The 17,542-nt window shown below is 34.5% G+C and overlaps 3 protein-coding genes across 5 annotated transcripts in view; 1 reads left to right on the top strand and 2 right to left on the bottom strand.

Annotated features, from left to right (window-relative positions):
* LOC108905584 (RNA polymerase-associated protein Rtf1) overlaps window positions 1-7,286 on the bottom strand; it is an 8,311-nt gene extending 1,025 nt beyond the window's left edge. Inside the window, exons 1-5 of the mRNA XM_018708525.1 lie at window positions 7,075-7,286; window positions 6,489-6,847; window positions 6,045-6,436; window positions 473-825; window positions 31-243 (exon numbers count right to left, since the gene is read on the bottom strand). Coding sequence (XP_018564041.1) covers window positions 31-243; window positions 473-825; window positions 6,045-6,436; window positions 6,489-6,847; window positions 7,075-7,146 — 1,389 coding nt within the window. The 5' untranslated portion in view covers window positions 7,147-7,286. The remainder of the gene's footprint in view (window positions 1-30; window positions 244-472; window positions 826-6,044; window positions 6,437-6,488; window positions 6,848-7,074) is intronic.
* Window positions 1-17,542, top strand: part of LOC108905583 — a 21,514-nt gene extending 3,972 nt beyond the window's left edge. Inside the window, exons 1-8 of one of the 3 annotated variants that reach the window (XM_018708523.1) lie at window positions 10,741-10,776; window positions 10,939-11,018; window positions 11,069-11,785; window positions 11,840-12,008; window positions 12,068-12,301; window positions 12,360-12,525; window positions 14,863-15,416; window positions 16,857-17,542. In XM_018708523.1, coding sequence (XP_018564039.1) covers window positions 10,944-11,018; window positions 11,069-11,785; window positions 11,840-12,008; window positions 12,068-12,301; window positions 12,360-12,525; window positions 14,863-15,416; window positions 16,857-17,455 — 2,514 coding nt within the window. In that variant the 5' untranslated portion in view covers window positions 10,741-10,776; window positions 10,939-10,943 and the 3' untranslated portion in view covers window positions 17,456-17,542. Of the gene's footprint in view, window positions 1-10,740; window positions 10,840-10,938; window positions 11,019-11,068; window positions 11,786-11,839; window positions 12,009-12,067; window positions 12,302-12,359; window positions 12,526-14,862; window positions 15,417-16,856 lie in introns of those variants that run through there. The other 2 variants (XM_018708522.1, XM_018708524.2) reach the window with 2 other exon arrangements.
* On the bottom strand, window positions 7,907-10,522 carry LOC108905585 (actin-related protein 2). Its single transcript, XM_018708526.1, has 7 exons — window positions 10,475-10,522; window positions 10,280-10,390; window positions 9,321-9,479; window positions 9,119-9,247; window positions 8,876-9,064; window positions 8,502-8,726; window positions 7,907-8,418 (listed from the first exon to the last, which is right to left on the bottom strand). Exons 1-7 carry the CDS (start codon window positions 10,520-10,522, stop codon window positions 8,095-8,097), a joined length of 1,185 nt encoding a protein of 394 aa, XP_018564042.1. The 3' UTR covers window positions 7,907-8,094.

Genomic DNA, 17,542 nt, shown 5'->3' with positions numbered 1-17,542 from the left:
AAGTAAAAGATTACTGGAATCGATACACACGATTCTCTCAACGTCTTGTTCATTGAACTCGTAGCTGATCGCTTCTTTTATGTCGGCTTGCTTTTGTTCAATTTTCGCTTTGGTTGGTAATTCATTGCCCGCCGCCGCACTCGCCTCTATCCATTTTAAATATTCGGATTCAGTGAATTCTTGATTTGATATAAATTCTAACCTAAAGACTCTCTCGGACGAGCCATGCCTTACTTTAAGTCCCTAAAAAGAGAAAGTCTACAGAATTCATTTTCCTCAACAAAAAAAAATTGACTTAGCAATTCAAGTGCATTTTAACACGTGGCTTAGCGTCAGTTTAGTTGTTAGGCGAGGCTACTGCCCAATAATAACAGCTTTCTATTATCCGTTACATGCAAGCACTCGCTTAACAATAATTTGTTATTTATTCGACAAAACAGGTGCTAATTAAAAAGAATCAGTTGGCACGTACCTTATTAGTTTTAGTATTCCCTAAGTTATAAATTTTCGCCGTTTCGTACACTCCAATAACCTCGGCTACCCTGTACACCGAGGCGTTGTTGTGTTGTCCAATTCCTACTTTGACGAAACACCCCTTGGCTATGCGGTCAAAGAACGGCATGTGAACGAACCTTTCTAATTTATGCCTAGAGAGACGGATGAGGTTAAGGTCTTGCCTAGGAGGCACGTAGGCTGGTTTCTTAGATTCTTCCTCCTCGTTTTCGTTCTCGCTGGAGCTGGACGTGTACGAGGACCGAGACCTTGAACGGGATCGCACCGATGCCGAGGAGGTCTGCCTTTGAGGCTGGGGTGAACTTTTACCACCTAAGTATATCATTAAAGTTATCAGTGCCATTTCGGATGTCATGTTGTTTCGTTGTTATGTATCAGATTTGTGTGATATTAGTAATTAGTCGAAGAAATGAAACAATGAACTTCCGAAATCTGTGCAGTAAGATGGAACGGAATGTGGTTTTTTGCATTCGTTTCGTTAGAGCGTCCAGAAAGTTTGTGACCCTATGTGATCAATAAGAAATGAAATTTGCATCGGTGCATAAAAAAATTGTATTTTTAAAATTGTTTCTCGAAGAGTTAAAATATGAAAAGTTTATAACTGGGAAAATATTGACGGAAATGAGTTCAATTTTGCTACTCGGGGGTTTTTGGGGTCGCTGAACACGAATATCATGACGGCAACGGTCTCTGAGGTACCTAGTGCCCAGGATGGCTGGTTTCTGTGACAACTATTTTATTCTTAATTATTTTTTATGATAAAAATACATTTCATTACAAAAAAATATACTTAAATATCTTTACAATTTTAATTTTTCTTATTTCACGTGTGCGCTATAACTTGGAGCATATACTAGCTACCAACTGGATTAAAAGCGCCAAATTAAAAAAAAATGTTTCGGATAATTTATTTAGATATTTGATAAAGCTTATGAAGATGACATCGATACCTTGGAGAACATTGCCGTTGTGATATTCGTGTTGAGCGGTCTCAAAAACCCCGAGGTAACGAGTTTCAGCTAAGTTTATAACGAATTTCCAGAAAACTCCAGGAGACGACGTGGAAACCGGCCACCCTGGGCACTAGGTATCTCCGAGACAGTTGCCGTCGTGATATTCGTGTTCAGCGACCCCAAAAACCCGAGGTAACGAGTTTCAGTTAAGTTTGTAACGAATTTCCGCAAAACTCCAGGAGACGACGTGGAAACCGGCCACCCTGGGCACTAGGTACCTCGGAAACCATTACCGTTGTGATATTCGTGTTGAGCGACTCCAAAAACCCCGAGGTAATGAGTTTCGGCTAAATTTATAACGAATCTCCACAAAACTCCAAGAGACGACGTGGAAACCGGTCACCCTGGGCACTAGGTACCTCGGAGACCGTTGCCGTCGTGATATTCGTGTTCAGCGACCCCAAAAACCCCCCAAGTAGCAAAATTGAACTCATTTCCGTCAATGTTTTCCGAGTTGTATATTTTTCATATTTTTTTAACTCTTCGAGATGCAATTTTAAAAATGCATTTTTTTTATGCACCGATGCAATTTTCATTTCTCATTGATCATATAGGGTTACAAACTTTCTGGACGCTCTAACGAATCGAATGCAAAAAACTGCATCACGATCTATCTTACTGCACAGATTTCGTAGGTAAGGCCGTTTTTAGTGCTTTATTTCCTCGACTAAATAGCTTCCGTGAGTAAATAATATTATTTGGTCATTTATAATGCAGCACGTTTGGAATACAAAGGTAAGAAAAAAGCACGAAAATTTGTCTAATGTATATCTGGTGGTTCTGGAGGTTAAATTTAACGAAAAAATTAGTATTTTATTGACCAACTATAGAAAAATTTCTATTTTATTTATAAGTAAAGAAAATATAAAAACAGAAGAAAAACTATAAAAATAATAACAAAATTGTTAACAAAATAAAATAAACTAAAATTGTACTTTCTGTGTTATCTTAGACTAAATGGTACATTGAACTGAAGGCGTTTCATAAGTAATGGTAAACACTTGACGGGATATTGGCAGTGAAAATAATACTATTTAGTAGTTATTCATGTCTTAACGAAAAGTAAAACGACGAAGACGAGCTTTTAGATTTTCTCTTAAGAGATGATGAATGGGTGTTATTTTGTTGGTGGGAAACCAATACATTTTCAATTTAGATGTACTTTCCAAAGGTAATGCATCTTTATTAAAAAAAAAAAATATGGGAAATACAATTTTCATGGAAAATTTAACGTTTTAAATGTTACGTATGTAGTGCTCTTTAGGTGTTACATCAAAATTGAAGGAGTATTACGATGACCTTTCACGAAAACACCTTATATCTTCCTACAATTCATTAAAACATGTTATTTATTAATATTTTGGCTTTTACTATCCACAGCTAAGTGTTGCACCATTATTTACAAAACAGCGCGTATATAATACATTCGTATAAAAAATTAACTCATTTTTAAAAACAAATTAAAGAACTGACGGCAACAACTGGAATGAAACGCAAAGTATTAAAACTTGAACACTGGCAATCACAGATTTAAGTTCACTTCACTTCATCCGTATTCCCTTTCAGAGCTACACGTAACTGTTAAAAGTTCGAATGGCAGTGTAACGTCCCGTCGTGCAAAGACATCATTTAGTGTACTGTAATTTGAATAACGATGCCTTCCGACCGGCCGCAGTATTCGAGTACGGCCTACAACACATGCAATACTTCTTATATTCTACCAAATATCCCCCAGGTACAACGCAAATCGTCCCAACCACACTGTTCTGAGGCTTGCGGTTGTTCATGTCGCTGTGGACACTCTTTATTTCCTCGCACCTTCTCCAAATGTAGCTGCGATATTTTACTAGAACCCTATGTGCGTTATTTCCGGGATATATTGCAGGGTCTACGGAGACAACGACATAACCGGGCGGTGCATTTTGTTGAAACTCGGCTACTAGCAGTGGATCTACATAGTCTTCGTACGCTAACTCATCAGAACAGTGCAAGTGGAATCCTCTAAACAAGTCATATCGTACCAAAGGTCCATTTGCTACCTGTCGATCTTCTGACAGCCGTTCATCTCTTGATATGGAGCCAATTTTTGCCGTGGAACTACTTCCTGGAGAGCTACTTTCTGAGGTGTTACTTCCTGCTAAAGGAGAATCACCAAGAGCAGATCAGACACAATTAAAATATTTATTTAATTCTTCATTTTTAACCACGATATAAGATCTAATTCATTTAAAACGGCTATTTGAACATAAAACACCAACTGAGTTAAAGAGAGCGATGTGAACTATACATCTGTAATTGCCGAAACTGTTTTGATTGTGTTTCTTAATAACGTTTTTTAATATTCATCTTTTGTGATAAATTCCTTTATATCAGCATGATATTAGTAAAAAATTATATTTGGTATAAAATAGAAGTCAAAATAAACAATTAGCTGAATATACACGCAAAGACTTATTGGAGCGAAAAATTGTACCAAATAATTGTCGGATAAATCGTTAAGAAAAATCTCAGATAAATTTTAGAAGTTTTATTGAATCGAATTATGGTATAAAGTTTATCTGACTGCTTATTCGTAACGTCTGTGTCATTCACAAAGATTTATCTCTAAATCTGGTAAGATTATTCCATCATCGTTGATCTTTCGGAAGTTGAAAAAATCGGAGCAATTTATTTGTTACTCATAAGTATAGTTTGCCACGAAAACATGAACAAAAACGACGTTAAATGCGTTTTATTACTTGGAATGATGGGTTATGTGATTATAAAACGACACAGAAGAAATAAAAAGCGAACAACTAATAAATTCTTTTGATGCCATATTTCAAATTGTAGTATGTTCTGAACTCAAGACAGAAATTAACCGACTTTACATATCGCGCAGATATTTCCTCCAACATGTAGGTACTAACACGCAGATGATGCTCTACACAATATCGCCCAATAATTCACGAGATTTATCAGCCGTTTAATCACTGTGTTAGTGTACGTGACAAAATAATCGTTCCAAATTATTTGGCAGCAATTTAACCGCCAAATTATTGGTATTTTTAAATTTTTCTTGATGGCCGTTTTGTCTTTACAGTTTATGCAATTCAACGTTAAATCGGCCAAATCGGTCGATAAAACTGCTCGTGTATATTCAGCTATTAAGACAGTTTCCACTGACATTTTCTGAAGATTCCTTTCTATTATGAGTTTGGAGAATTACGTAATGAAATTTTTACTTATGTTAGTATTCGGGGTATTCAAAAACAGAAATAAATTTGCCATACTACAAAGGTAACTCGCTTGGATGAAAGTAAACAGACTTGTATCAGGTTGCTTCCTTAAAAAGCTACAGTTCAACAATTTTTTTTTAACTAAAAATAACCGAGTCACTTTTTAAGATTAAAATTTTATATAAGGGAGATTTTTGGTACACTAATGATGAACATAAGGACTATTAATATCTGAAATTTTATTTTTTTTTGGCAAATTTTTTTGAGAAACAATACTATGGGCTGCCTAAAGGAGGTGATTCTGAGACTTTTCACAGGCCCAGCATCAAAAAGGGTCCGCTATCGGGCCTGGACTTGTTGCATAGCGTAAACAACTTTAATTCATGATAATACAACAATAAGCAAGGACGACATATAATAACAGTGTCTTGTTCATTACTCTTCGGTAGTCTGTGAATGACTGGAAGACACTGACCTGATGGACACTTTTTTTTACATTTACATTTTACGTCTTGTGTTTTGCGGCAACAAATACCTTTTTTAAAGCCACAAAAAGTACATTTTGGAAAACACCCGTATTTTCACAAAAAAATGATAAAAAAGCAAAAGAATGTTTAAAGTATTCGGCAAAGAAATATTTTGTTCAATGTAGCTGTTACCGTTGAAGTATGGACCATTCGTTCCTGGAGCGTATACAAATTAAAATATACCAAAAATAATACAAAAGAAAACATTTAAAATATATCCCTGTTAAATCATTTCAATTTCATATTTCAAGGTAAAAATCTAATGAACGCAAAAGCCACAAGTACTTGTCGTGGCTGTGTTTGCGATCGGCCTTAGAGTTTGCAGACACAGCTCTCAACAAAACTGGACTCAGTCTGCTGAGATGTAGACATGAACATGTTTACAGAAAATACTTCGCCACACAATAATATTAACAATAAATAGTACCGGTAAATGTAAAAATTACGAAGAGGTCTAAAAGTAAAAACACAAAATACAAAAATTTTCGCTATTAATGAAATATCTTATTTAAATCAAATTTTGTCACTTATTTATCGGACACCCTGTATATAGTATTTTAACTTAAAAACAAACACAAATTACTGTAATTTATGTAGATATATAAAATGAATACATGGAGCCGAATACTACCGAGAGGAACGACTAACGAATTCATTATCTTACGAGCCGTGAAACCCAAACTCTAATAATAACGTTACTGATCCCAACAACTGAATTGAAATGATTCTTTGCTTGTCACGTGCAAAATTATTCTATAATTTTCTACACCTACCTTCACTTTCACTATCATCTGAATAAATATCGGATGCCTTCAACTTTGTTTCAACTTTCGTCGACAGCGTCTGTTCTTCCTCGTCCTTCTTCTTCTGCTCCTCTTTCTTCTTCCTCTCCTCCTCAGCCTCTTCCCTCTTGATCTTGCCTTCTCGTTTAGCTTTCAACTGCGCCATAGCATTGACACGTTTATCTACTTTTCCTCTATTCTCTTCGATATTTTTCTTACGCTCCTTACTCCTTTCCTTGTGATCAATCGAACTAAAATCAGTTTGCAACTTGTTCTGAAAGTCTTTGTCTTTGTCCCTGTCTTTCTCTCTAGGCGGCTTGGATGATTTATCTTTGGCACGCTCAGCCTTCCTAGCCTGACGCAACTTCTTTTCTATTTCAAACCTACACAAATAAAGTTTAATTTTTTACATAAAACAGAAGTTTTAAGGTTTACCTAGTTTTCATAAGTTCCCTTTGCTCAATACGTTTAAAGATTTCAGTTTCCCTCTCCTTTTCGGTCAATGCCGCCAATCTGGCTCTATCTTCTTCATCACCCATCAGTTGATCGTCATACCCGTCATTAAATTCTTCATCCGAACTGGAAGAATCTGACACTTCCCCTTCTTCGGGCTCTGAATTTCTTTCATCCTTCTTCTCGTCTTTTTCCGACTCAGAATCGGAAGATATAGAGTCACGTTTGGCTTTTTTCTTATTCTTAGTGGAGCTGTCACTTTCTGCTTCAGATTCGGAAGAAGACTTTGCTTGTGGTGACCTTTTCTTTCTGTTTTTCTTCTTGGCTAACTTCAAAAACTCCTGGAAGCAACAAATTTGTATTGAAAACTTTTGAAAATTATACATTAAACAAACATTTTGTATTAAGTCATTCATTGTTCTGATGCAAAATGTCACCACTTGTCTAATTAACAGAAATTGCTGTTTAAGCCACCTATGATAACTTCAAAGGTAGATTTTTCTTATAAATGGGAAATCATTTTTAAAATATACGGTCATTAGGTTAGGAAAAAAGTTATAGTACTTACCGAATCTAAATCACTTCCAGAATCATTGCTCGAGTCACTATCTATTAAAGCTTGGTTTTTGCGTTTTACCATTTTGTTTGTGTATTAATAGAACCAGTAAAATTTCAAGTCACGACAAAATCTAGTGCTATTTCCACAACGCAACAACGGTTTGATTTGATGAAATTTTCAATGACATTCTCTCCGCAACAACGTAAACGCGCGCGCGCTAGGTTATAGTTCTAGGGTAAAACTAAAATTACCAAACTTTGGTAACCAAAGTCACTGGCCGCGTTCAACAGATAGAAAACCATTTAGAAGCTGTTTTAAATCTGTCAGTGCCAGTCAGTGGTGTTTAATGATCTGCTGAACGACCTATTTAAAATTTATTTTGACATAACCTTATTTTTTTTAACAAATGGAAATAATGAATAATCAATTTGAAAACATAATCTTTGAAAGAGATAATATAGTTATTAGAGCTGTGCCGGCAGCAAATGACCTCTTGGAGGAGCCCCTTCATGACGGAGGAGCGGCCGTATGTAACAATATACTTAATTATGAAACTATAGTGCCCAATTACACAGACTTTGACTTTGCCATAACCCAATCAAGAATTCAAAATTTCCCGTTACATTTCTACACGTTTACAGATTTAAGCGCTTAAACATGTTTACATCTAACTATTTTCAACTGTACGTTCAGCAGATTAATCATAAACAGTTTGTCAATTTGTATCTGTTGAATGCAGCCAATGATGCTAACAAGTGGAAATAAAACGCGGAATTCTCAATTCTCTTTTAATAACACGGGAATGTTCGACAAATAAAGTACAAAAACGAGGATTATAATATAATTTAAAAATACTGTATTTATTAAAAAAAGGTCATATTTTCACTACACTAGATTTATAACTAGTAAAATGCATAAATGAAAGAGGAAAATACGTAATAACATTAAAGTCTTTGCACTTGTTTACGGTTACAATAAAAATATATAAAATCATTCAATAAAAATAACATAATAAACAGAGCGATTTTTTTACGCAGCTCGTATGCCTAATTTTTTTAAGACCTTCAGCCCCTGTTCTTCGTACTCCTGCTTCGATAACCAGAAGGCGTCCCTGTCCTTCATGACTTCGGCCAACACCGCGCCACCAATGAAAACCATATCTTTACGCCTCGGTGGGTCCTCTATTCTGATTTTAAATTTGTTGAGCTTCTCTATGTCGTTCTTAAGTACTCGTTCTATGTAAAGTTGTTTGATTTCACGCTCCAGTCGTGACGGAAGCCCTGGATACATTGTAGACCCTCCTGACAGTACGATGTGTTTGTAAAGCTCTGGTCTCATGTCGATATCGGCAGCCTATATTAAATATTATATTACATTTATACGTAGAATGAAAATTTCTAAACACCCTTTATATTAAACCGGAGACCACTACGTACCTGTATTGTGTTGAAGACCAATTCGGCGATACCCTGCCCCTCAACGTTTATCAAGTGAGGCTGGAACAACGCTTCTGGCGCTTCGAACCTCTCACCACCCACTTTGATGACACGACCATCGGGTAGGGTATAGGGCTCCACAAGAACCGTTGTTTCTAAAGCTAGACGTTGTTCAGTTTCAATATCGTAGCCAATGTAACACAATTTTTCTTTCATCATTCTTACCTTAAAAAATAATTTAAATGTGAATCGGTCAATCAAAATAATTCAAACCACAAATAAATACGTGTAGTACAACAGTAATTTTACATAGACTGGGTACGTTATTAATTATTCGCATCACAATATTTAAAAATAATTAAATAAATCTTTACCGTTTCAAAATCAGCAGAGTGGTTGAAAGCATATCCTCTGAGCAACAATAATTTAATCAGATAACGTGTAATATCACGACCAGCTATATCTAATCGCCTGGTAAGATGCGGCAGTGCGTATTCCTCATAAACAGGGCATATGTGCGTTACGCCATCTCCAGAATCGACAACAACACCCGACAATAGTCCCTGAAAAATAATTTTATTATTATTTCATAATAACACATTTTATTGATTATTTACCTGAGCATATAGAGTTAACACAGCCTGAATAGCAACATAAGCTCCAGCAAATCCATATTTCTCAAACATAACCTCAATCATCTTTTCTCTATTTTTGGTAGGGTTCATAGGTGGCTCAGTCAGAAGGATCTTTAATCACATTTTGTAAATTAAGCGTTAAACGAGAAATTTATTTGGATTATACTTTCTTTTAAAAACTTACTTTGGTTTCTCTGGGATCTAAATTCATTTTTTTGGGGCCAAACGTATAGTCCCAAACATGGCACATGTCCTCCCAGTTCCTTACAACACCGTTCTCCATAGGATAATTTACTTCTAATAGTGATCTCAAAGCGGAGGCCTCATCACCCACCATTAGATCCTAAAGTAAAACATTTAGAACCTTCTCATAAACTCTGCTTCATAAAAGTTAAGGATGACTGCACAAGATATAAATTTAAAATATACAATTACTTGTTTAATAAAAATTATAATGGCAACTCAGACACACACAAATATCACGCACTAGTTACTGTTCTTTATGTATTATTCTCGTTTCAGACAAGATATAATTCACCGCATCAGCTGGGAATGTCAATTTTTGTATTTATTTAAACAAAGAATATAACCAAGCATCCAAGTGTTTGCAAAAATAAATTATTTGAAACACTACTATCCTTTTCCAAGAAGATTCTTGTCAATATCCTTAATTACTATGAAGCAGAACGTTATTAGCTCAAAAAATTCCTCAATCCCTATTTACTTACAGGAAGAGTACTTGCAACTCCCTGAAGCATGTAAAAATTAGTGAGCATTATATTAACATTCTAAATAAAAAATAAAAACTAAACAACAATTACGCAAATAATTATTAGTGGACTCTAAATAAAAACTTTACAATATATATAAAAGATAGTGAAGTAAACTATTCTTGTAAGTGTAGTGCAACAATGGAATATATATAAAAACTAGCACTGAAATGGTCGACATAAAACTGATATGGGTTTTAAAGTGTTAGTGGTAACACAACAATCAAACAGTCAAACACATTCAGTAAAACAGGAAGACACTTACATCTACATGTAAACCCTAAAAAGATAAAAACAGGACATGAATAATAACTTCCACAGATAATCCATCCAAGATTACAAAATACTTATTAGTCGAATGAACTCAACTCACCTTAACTTCTATATCACCTATTTTATTTACAGCTCTAATTATCGGCCTCCCAACCATTGAAGGAAATATATGAGCAGGAAAATTACTACCGGCATATCCGCATTTAACGAACTGAAAGATAAATAGATAAAATGAAATTAGTCAGGTTATGTTTTAACATCAGTGGTTTCTATTTAATATACAAAATTTACTTACCCCAGTTCCATTATCACACACTATTACTTTTCTACCTTGACTATCCATTTCAAATTATTTTTGTTTTAACTAAATAACAACGATTCTACTTCTGAATCATTCGTTTCTCTTTACCATTACCACACCTCAACCTGACAGTGGTCAGTGACAGTAAAATTGACAGTTTTTCGTTGATAAAATCGTTATCTACTTGAAACATATCTTTTTACGCCCATTTTTATTACCCTCAGCGCCCCCTTTAACTGACAAATTGACATTACTGACAGCTAATAATGTATATACAAAATGTAGCTGTTGTTTTTGTAAGTTGAGAAATATTTTAATAATAGATTTGATAAAACCATTAATAAGATAAGCCGAATAAAGTAAGTAATAAAAATAATGTGTATCCAATTAATATTTTATATGGTTAGATTAGCTTTGTAAAAATGTAACCTAATACTTATATAGAAATTGTATCTTAGATGTCATGAATTTCTCTACATCAGAATTTGTGCTGGGAAGGCAGAGGGGTCGACAATGGGTGCCTCTAATATCTCAGCAGGTGAGTTATATAAAATTTTTTTGTAAAAAAATTACGTTCTTTATTTTTAGTTTCGACTTCGTCATGTCTATCAAATTATCGGATTCAACCTTCTATCAGAAACAGCAGGTAGCTATTATTTTACTCTTCATTTAACAACAATGTGTGCCCCTTTTTATACAAGTCAGCAAATCCAAAATCCTAACCCAAAATGGCCAGAATTGGATTTAAGAAACATTGCGAATACTTCCGCTTCATGTGTAGTTCTGAGGATATGGCAGCACTGTTCAGATGGTGCAGATAATATAATTTTAACTTGGGGTGTACATTTCTCGGGACTGGTGTATATAGGGAATAAAATAGCAGAGATTCAGCCAGTATATTTTAAGAATAATTCTGTGATACTTTACATGCAGGGAGGGTATTATACTAGTCACCATGTGATTAAAACTGATCTGCAGAAACCCATACCTTTTCTTAATAATGTAAATCTCATTAATACCTTAAACAACAAGGTTATCTATAGACGTATTGCTATAAAATCTCCTCAATGCGAAATACAGGATAGCTACTCCTTAAATAAACTTAGAAGATTACATTCTTTACAAGTCGAAATTAAAAAGAAGAGCATCGAAGTTCAGAACGTAAGGGACAAAATTAACGTTCAAACTTGTACAGACTTCAGTGCAAATGAAAGTTTACACGAGTCAATTCCATCTAGTTCCAGTTGTAGCATTAGGTATGCCCCACAGTTATTAACCATGAACTCTCTAAATAGGATGTTACAGGTAACATTACCATTATTTCCGTTGATTTTACGCTTAGGTAATTCTGCCTTGTAGGAAAAACCTACCAAAGTTCAAAAACAGGAAATGACCAGAATTAATAAGGAAATCGAATTAGAGAAATTTCGAATTAGGTTGCTGTCGCAGGAGAAAGATAAGAAGAACGTAATTATTCGGCAACTAAAGCAAAAACATTCCGGAATAATCGAGGAAAATGAAGAAAGAAGTAAGAAAAGTCGCAATTTTAATCTTGAATTAGAATTATAAAAAATTTTATTATTTCAGATTTTAACTTAATGGAAAACTACCATATGTTGAGCAGAGAAGGGGAAAGGTTAAAAGAATATAAAAAGAGTTTACTACAACACCGAGAAGTGTATTCGCTAATATATTTCCAGTTACAACAGAGGCGGAGGCGATTATTGCAAGAGCTGCTATTTATTTATCCCATAGATAAGCACAGCGAAGAGAAGTACACTGTGCATGGAATATATTTACCGAGATCAGATATTCTAGCGGGTAATTGATTTGAAATAGTAGTGTAATATAAATAATCTTTTATTAAACGTGTTCGCAGATTGTTCCGATACGGGGTTGTCGGTAGCGTTAGGCTACATAACACACATGCTAATAATGTGTTCCACATTCCTTCAAGTTCCTTTGAGATATCCGGTGACACATTGCGGCTCACGATCCTATATCACCGATAATGTTTCGCCTTTGCTGCCGGAGAAAGAAAGAGAGTAAGTAATTTCTAGAGAAATCGTTATTTTATGTGAAAAATATTTATGGAAATGTTTAAATATTTATATAATAAACAATTCAAGAGAATAACAGAGGTGGCGACATGTATTACTTTAATTTAAATCGCTCTTATAGGGAAAACAGTTTTATTATTATTTCTTAATTTTTTGGCAATATTTTTTAACCACCTGGGAATAAGTGGACCTTCATTCTTAATATGGAGAGCAATGTGCACTGAATGCAAAAGTGCGTTGAAAAACGCCGTAAGTCAAAGAAAAAAAAACCACAGTTGTGTAGTTAGCGATATTCTAAGTGATTATCGAAAAATATTCCTTAAACTGTTAACATGTAAAAGTCAATTCTAACATTGGCCCTAAATAGCAAACCATTCAAAATGCTGCAAGACCATTGTCGCCACCTTCTATATAGTCCAATCAGTCTGTAACGGCCTAATGTTAAATTTACAAAAAATACCACCTGAAACAAAAATTATGGTGATATAGGAAAATAAATTCTAAGAAAGATAGTGTATTTTTCCTGTGGCGCATAAACGGCGAAGTTAACCTAAAAAATTCATAAAGGCAAAAAAATGGTTTTTCGCTAATAAGAAAAAACTTGATCTACAATCGAAAAAGTTAAATGAGAAAGTTGTAGTTATTAAAAAAGCCTATCGATTCGTATTTTTAAACATATCGATTGTTATATTACTTTTCCAGATATATCGAAAAAACCGTCAAAAATCGACTTTTTTTGTTCTTGCTGTATCTCTTGCAAATTAAGGTTTTGAAACTTGTTACTTGCTGTAAATGTAGCCCTCGGCAAGCAAAAAAGTGCCTTTTTTTAAATTAAACAATATTAAAAATTTTTCGAGTTACATATATCGATTTTTCGAAAAAAAGGTCATCTCGAAAATCGTCTCTTCTTGCTCAACGAATAGTCGTAGAGAAACTAATCAGGGCTCATTTCTTTCCTTCAGAGTTGTACTTTCATGGTAAAAAAGAGTGATAAAGATTTTATTAATTTCAAGTGTCCAAAAATGACTTTTGAAAAAAGTAAACATTTTTTGGTCGCGTTTTTCTTGAATATCTTTTTCGATTTTCATTTCTCGATAATGTCTATTACAGCAATTGATTGCTGGCGTTTTTACGCGAATTTAAAAAAAAAACGTTGCTCTGCAATCTTCTGGAGCTGATATATTTTTTTTTTTAAAAAATTCAACAGGCCGCTATTTAAGTGTTACAGCATCCATTCTTACACATATTGAAGTTGAAGACTTATACATATTTTTAATAAAAAATACTGTGGTTCATTTCAGCCACTTCTGCATTTTTAATTGTGCGTCAAACCGAGGCAACTGTAGTGTGCGGCGGAGTGGGGGTAACGCTACTCGGCCGCTCCGAAAACTGAATTCGCGATCCAGAAGTCGAGATAATGAAGATTTTGAAAGTAAGAGCGCGAATTCAGTTTTCCGAGCTGCCGAATAGTGTTACCCCCACTCCGCTGCCCGCTACAGTTAGCTTGCGGCGCTCTCGAATGCCTCAGATTGATGCACAATTAAAAATACAGAAGTGGCTAAAATTAACCACAGTATTTTTTATTGAAAATATAAGTCTTCAACTTCAATCTCTGTAAGAATGGACACTATAGCACTTAAAAAAAACATTCTCTCGGCTACAGAAGGTCGTAGAGCAACAGTTTTTTTTAATAATTTGCATAAAACTGCCAGCAATCGATTCCTGTAATAGACATTATCCTGAAATGAAAATCAAAAAAGATATTCAAGAAAAACGCGACCAAAATATTTTTACTTTTTTCAGTTATTTTTGGACACTTGAATAAAATCGTTGTAACTCTTTGTTACTATGAAAGTACAACTCTTTAGGAAAAAAATGAGTCCTAATTCACTTTTCTACGACTAAACATCGATTTTTGACGGTTTTTTCGATAGATTTCGAAAAGTAATATACCAATCGATATATTTAAAAAACAAATCAATAAGTTTTTTTAATAACTACAACTTTCTCATTTAACTTTTTTCGATTGGAGTTCAAGTTTTATTTTCATTAGCAAAAAACCGTTTTTTTTGACTTTTATGAATTTTTTAGGTTAACTTCGCCGTTTCTGCGCCACAGGAAAAATACTTTCTTAGAATTTTTTTTCCTATATCACCATATTTTTTGTTTCCAGATGGTATTTTTTGTAAGCTCTTCTAACTATTGATTGAACTAATATCTACTTGTCTATTTTCGTGAATTGTTTTGAAATAATTATTCATTTTTGTACATATCAAGCCAGTCCCTGAATAATTTGTATTCACGTATATTGTATTTTTTTAGCTTTCCCCTTTACACGAGAGGAAAGGACAAAGCTCAGTTCACCTACGCTGTGTATCTGCTGAATAAGAATCTTGCTCAGTTGCGGTGGTTGTTCTACATGAACACCAGCGACTTAAAGTCTACGCTACCCAACCTGTTAAATTTCTTACAAGGACAAAAAGAGTTTCGTTTCGAGTCTCTGTCTCCGACGAATATCTCGTTAAGTTCAAAGCACGATCAGCCCGGGGACGCAAAGCAGTCACCTCCCCACTTAGCAGTTAGTGAAAAATATGTTAGTTTACATAGCTTTGGTTCAAATCCCAATATATCCGATCCTATTTTAGACTGCATAAGGCATGAGAATCAAATTCAGAGGTCGAGTAGTCCAACGCGAAAACCTAGTAGAAAACCAGTTAGTAAACCGTGTAGAAATAGTGAATGTGGTAGGGGATTAAGCGAGATTCTTGCTATTCCAGAGGCGTTTCTTAATAAGCAGATCAGTTCAGATTCTTTTAGAAACTACATAGTCTCCGAGAAGTACAGTTCTGATGTTTCCAAAGATGGCAGCTGTTGCGGTAAGTGCTGCCGCTGTTACACTGTAAAGCTAAAATCTTGTTCGTCTCCAATTAAATAAAATGTTATTCTCGGTGATTTTTAAGGAAAACTACAACTTTCGTATATTCTGTTTTATACCCGAGTATCACTCTGTAGCAAGAAAATTGAGTGAAAACATTCTTGCCTTTTCAGCTCTCTTATACAGGATGTAACTTTAAATGGGGGTCATTTTTTTTAGGGGTATTTCTTTTTAATCAAATAAATAGTCAAGTTATAATTAGTTTTTTAAAATGCACTTTAATAGTTATGTACGCCACCACTGTAATATTCATGTGTTACAAATACATGAATTGTAGACAACCTACAGTGCGTGTGGAGGGAGATAGTGTGGGTCAACGGCAACGAAGCGAAGGGCTTCAGTTGTACCATTATTGATTACTGCTCAAGTCTTTTGCTAGGTTACTTGTTAAGTACTGTTTGTACTGGAATTGTGCATGCGTTGCGACTAACGCGTGCCGTTATTTGATGTTACACTAGCTTCTGCAACGGCGGGGTACGAAAAAACGTTTTTAAAAAAATTAAACTTTTGTGACGGAATTTGATAAAAATAAACTTGATATGTGTTTAAAGGTCAAAGGAGCCTCTGTATAAATATGACTCCCAGTCAAAGGTACACCCTGTATAACAAAAACAATTTTTATAGCATTATTTCAACCTCTTACAAAAATACATCAATGCTGAAAAAATTTCAAAAAGTGTTGTTTTTTGACAAATATTCACCAAGATGATTTCTTTAGCTTAATATACATGGAAGATAAAAAGGAAAACATTTTTTTTTTAATTTTTGGAGGGGCGTAACTTCAAATTATTTTATACCAAATACAAAATAATTTTATACCAAAGACCCTTATTAATTTTCATCAGAGAAGTGCCCTTTACATTTTGTAGGTGTTATTTAGATACACCCTGTATATATATTCATAAAAAAAAATTATTTTGGATTATGTATGCAAAATACCTATTTACAAATGTCCAAAAATTTCCTTATTAAAAAAAGAGGTTATTCGATATCACATAATAAAAATTGCATCTCGTATCAGTACGTTAGGATGCAGTTTTTGTTGTTCAATTTTTCTCAAAAATCAATCTTTGACAACTTTTTATCTACCTCCTTGAGAAATACAAGAAATCCACCAAACGCGTTGAAATTGATCCACGCAATGTGCAAAAACTTCTGATGTGAAGTTTATCAAACAATAGGGCAAATTTTTAAATTAATCTATGAAAAAATTCATATGTTTGGAATTAGAAAGAGACAAACAATTATGATTGATGAATTCCATGAACTTAAAAACTTGCCTATATTGTTTATCAACACCATAATGCTGAAATTATTTTCTCAAACACTTCTATCGTTCATATGTCAATTGGATTTTAAAAAATGGAACTTACTATTTCAGGCGGCAGCATTACGACTCATAATTCAATCGGTGCAATAAAAATAACAAATGGGAAAGAAATAGATAGTTATAATGAAAACGTGGGAGAAGGTAACGAATTAACCCACCAGGAATCCATCGAACAAGGAACAGACCCGCTGGATCCTACGACAAACCTCTCCGCCGTTATAACTAAGTCGATAAACATTCAGACGAACAGTCACACAGACAAGAATATAATTAGTGACTTCAAAGTAACGCAGAGTAAGAGAATGAGTAGATCGGCGGGGTCTTACACTGACGACGAGTCTAGTTTGGTTCTGAGAACGACTTTTGAAATAGGTTCGGAGCCGCAGTTGAATATTTCGAATGATTTAAATCTCAATAGTGGAGAGAACGAATCGATTATGCTGCCCGAGTGTCTGCAGGAAGGGCAGCAGGAATTCTTGGAAAAGTGGTTGAAAACTACACCGAATTTTATAAGTTCCGACGAGAACTTGTATCCAGACGAGTATCTGGGGACGTCCTCAGGGACGGCGTCCCAAAATAGCCCTCTCATGGCCAGAACTGATGCTTTGCTTAGTACCAAGTCGTTCAATTTGGTGAAACCTAAGCCGTAGAAACGATTATGTATGTAATATTAATTGTACACCTTTACTTATTTAATTATGAATGTATAGTTAACTGTCATAAAATGTACAGTATAA

This window comes from Anoplophora glabripennis, unplaced genomic scaffold (assembly GCF_000390285.2).
Source record: "Anoplophora glabripennis isolate ALB-LARVAE unplaced genomic scaffold, Agla_2.0 scaffold53, whole genome shotgun sequence".
NCBI lineage: Eukaryota > Metazoa > Arthropoda > Insecta > Coleoptera > Cerambycidae > Anoplophora > Anoplophora glabripennis.
The sequence above is the reverse complement of the archived record's forward strand: the minus strand, read 5'-3'. Positions and strand labels throughout refer to the sequence as shown.

Excerpts from the sequence above, each read along its gene's own strand:
- LOC108905585 (XM_018708526.1), bottom strand. The coding sequence starts at position 10,522 with ATGGATAGTCAAGGTAGAAAAGTAATAGTGTGTGATAATGGAACTGGG. Across the intron at positions 9,248-9,320 it reads TAGATCCCAGAGAAACCAAA|ATCCTTCTGACTGAGCCACC; the intron begins GTAAGTTTTTAA and ends ATGTGATTAAAG. Across the intron at positions 8,419-8,501 it reads TGGTCTTCAACACAATACAG|GCTGCCGATATCGACATGAG; the intron begins GTACGTAGTGGT and ends TATTTAATATAG.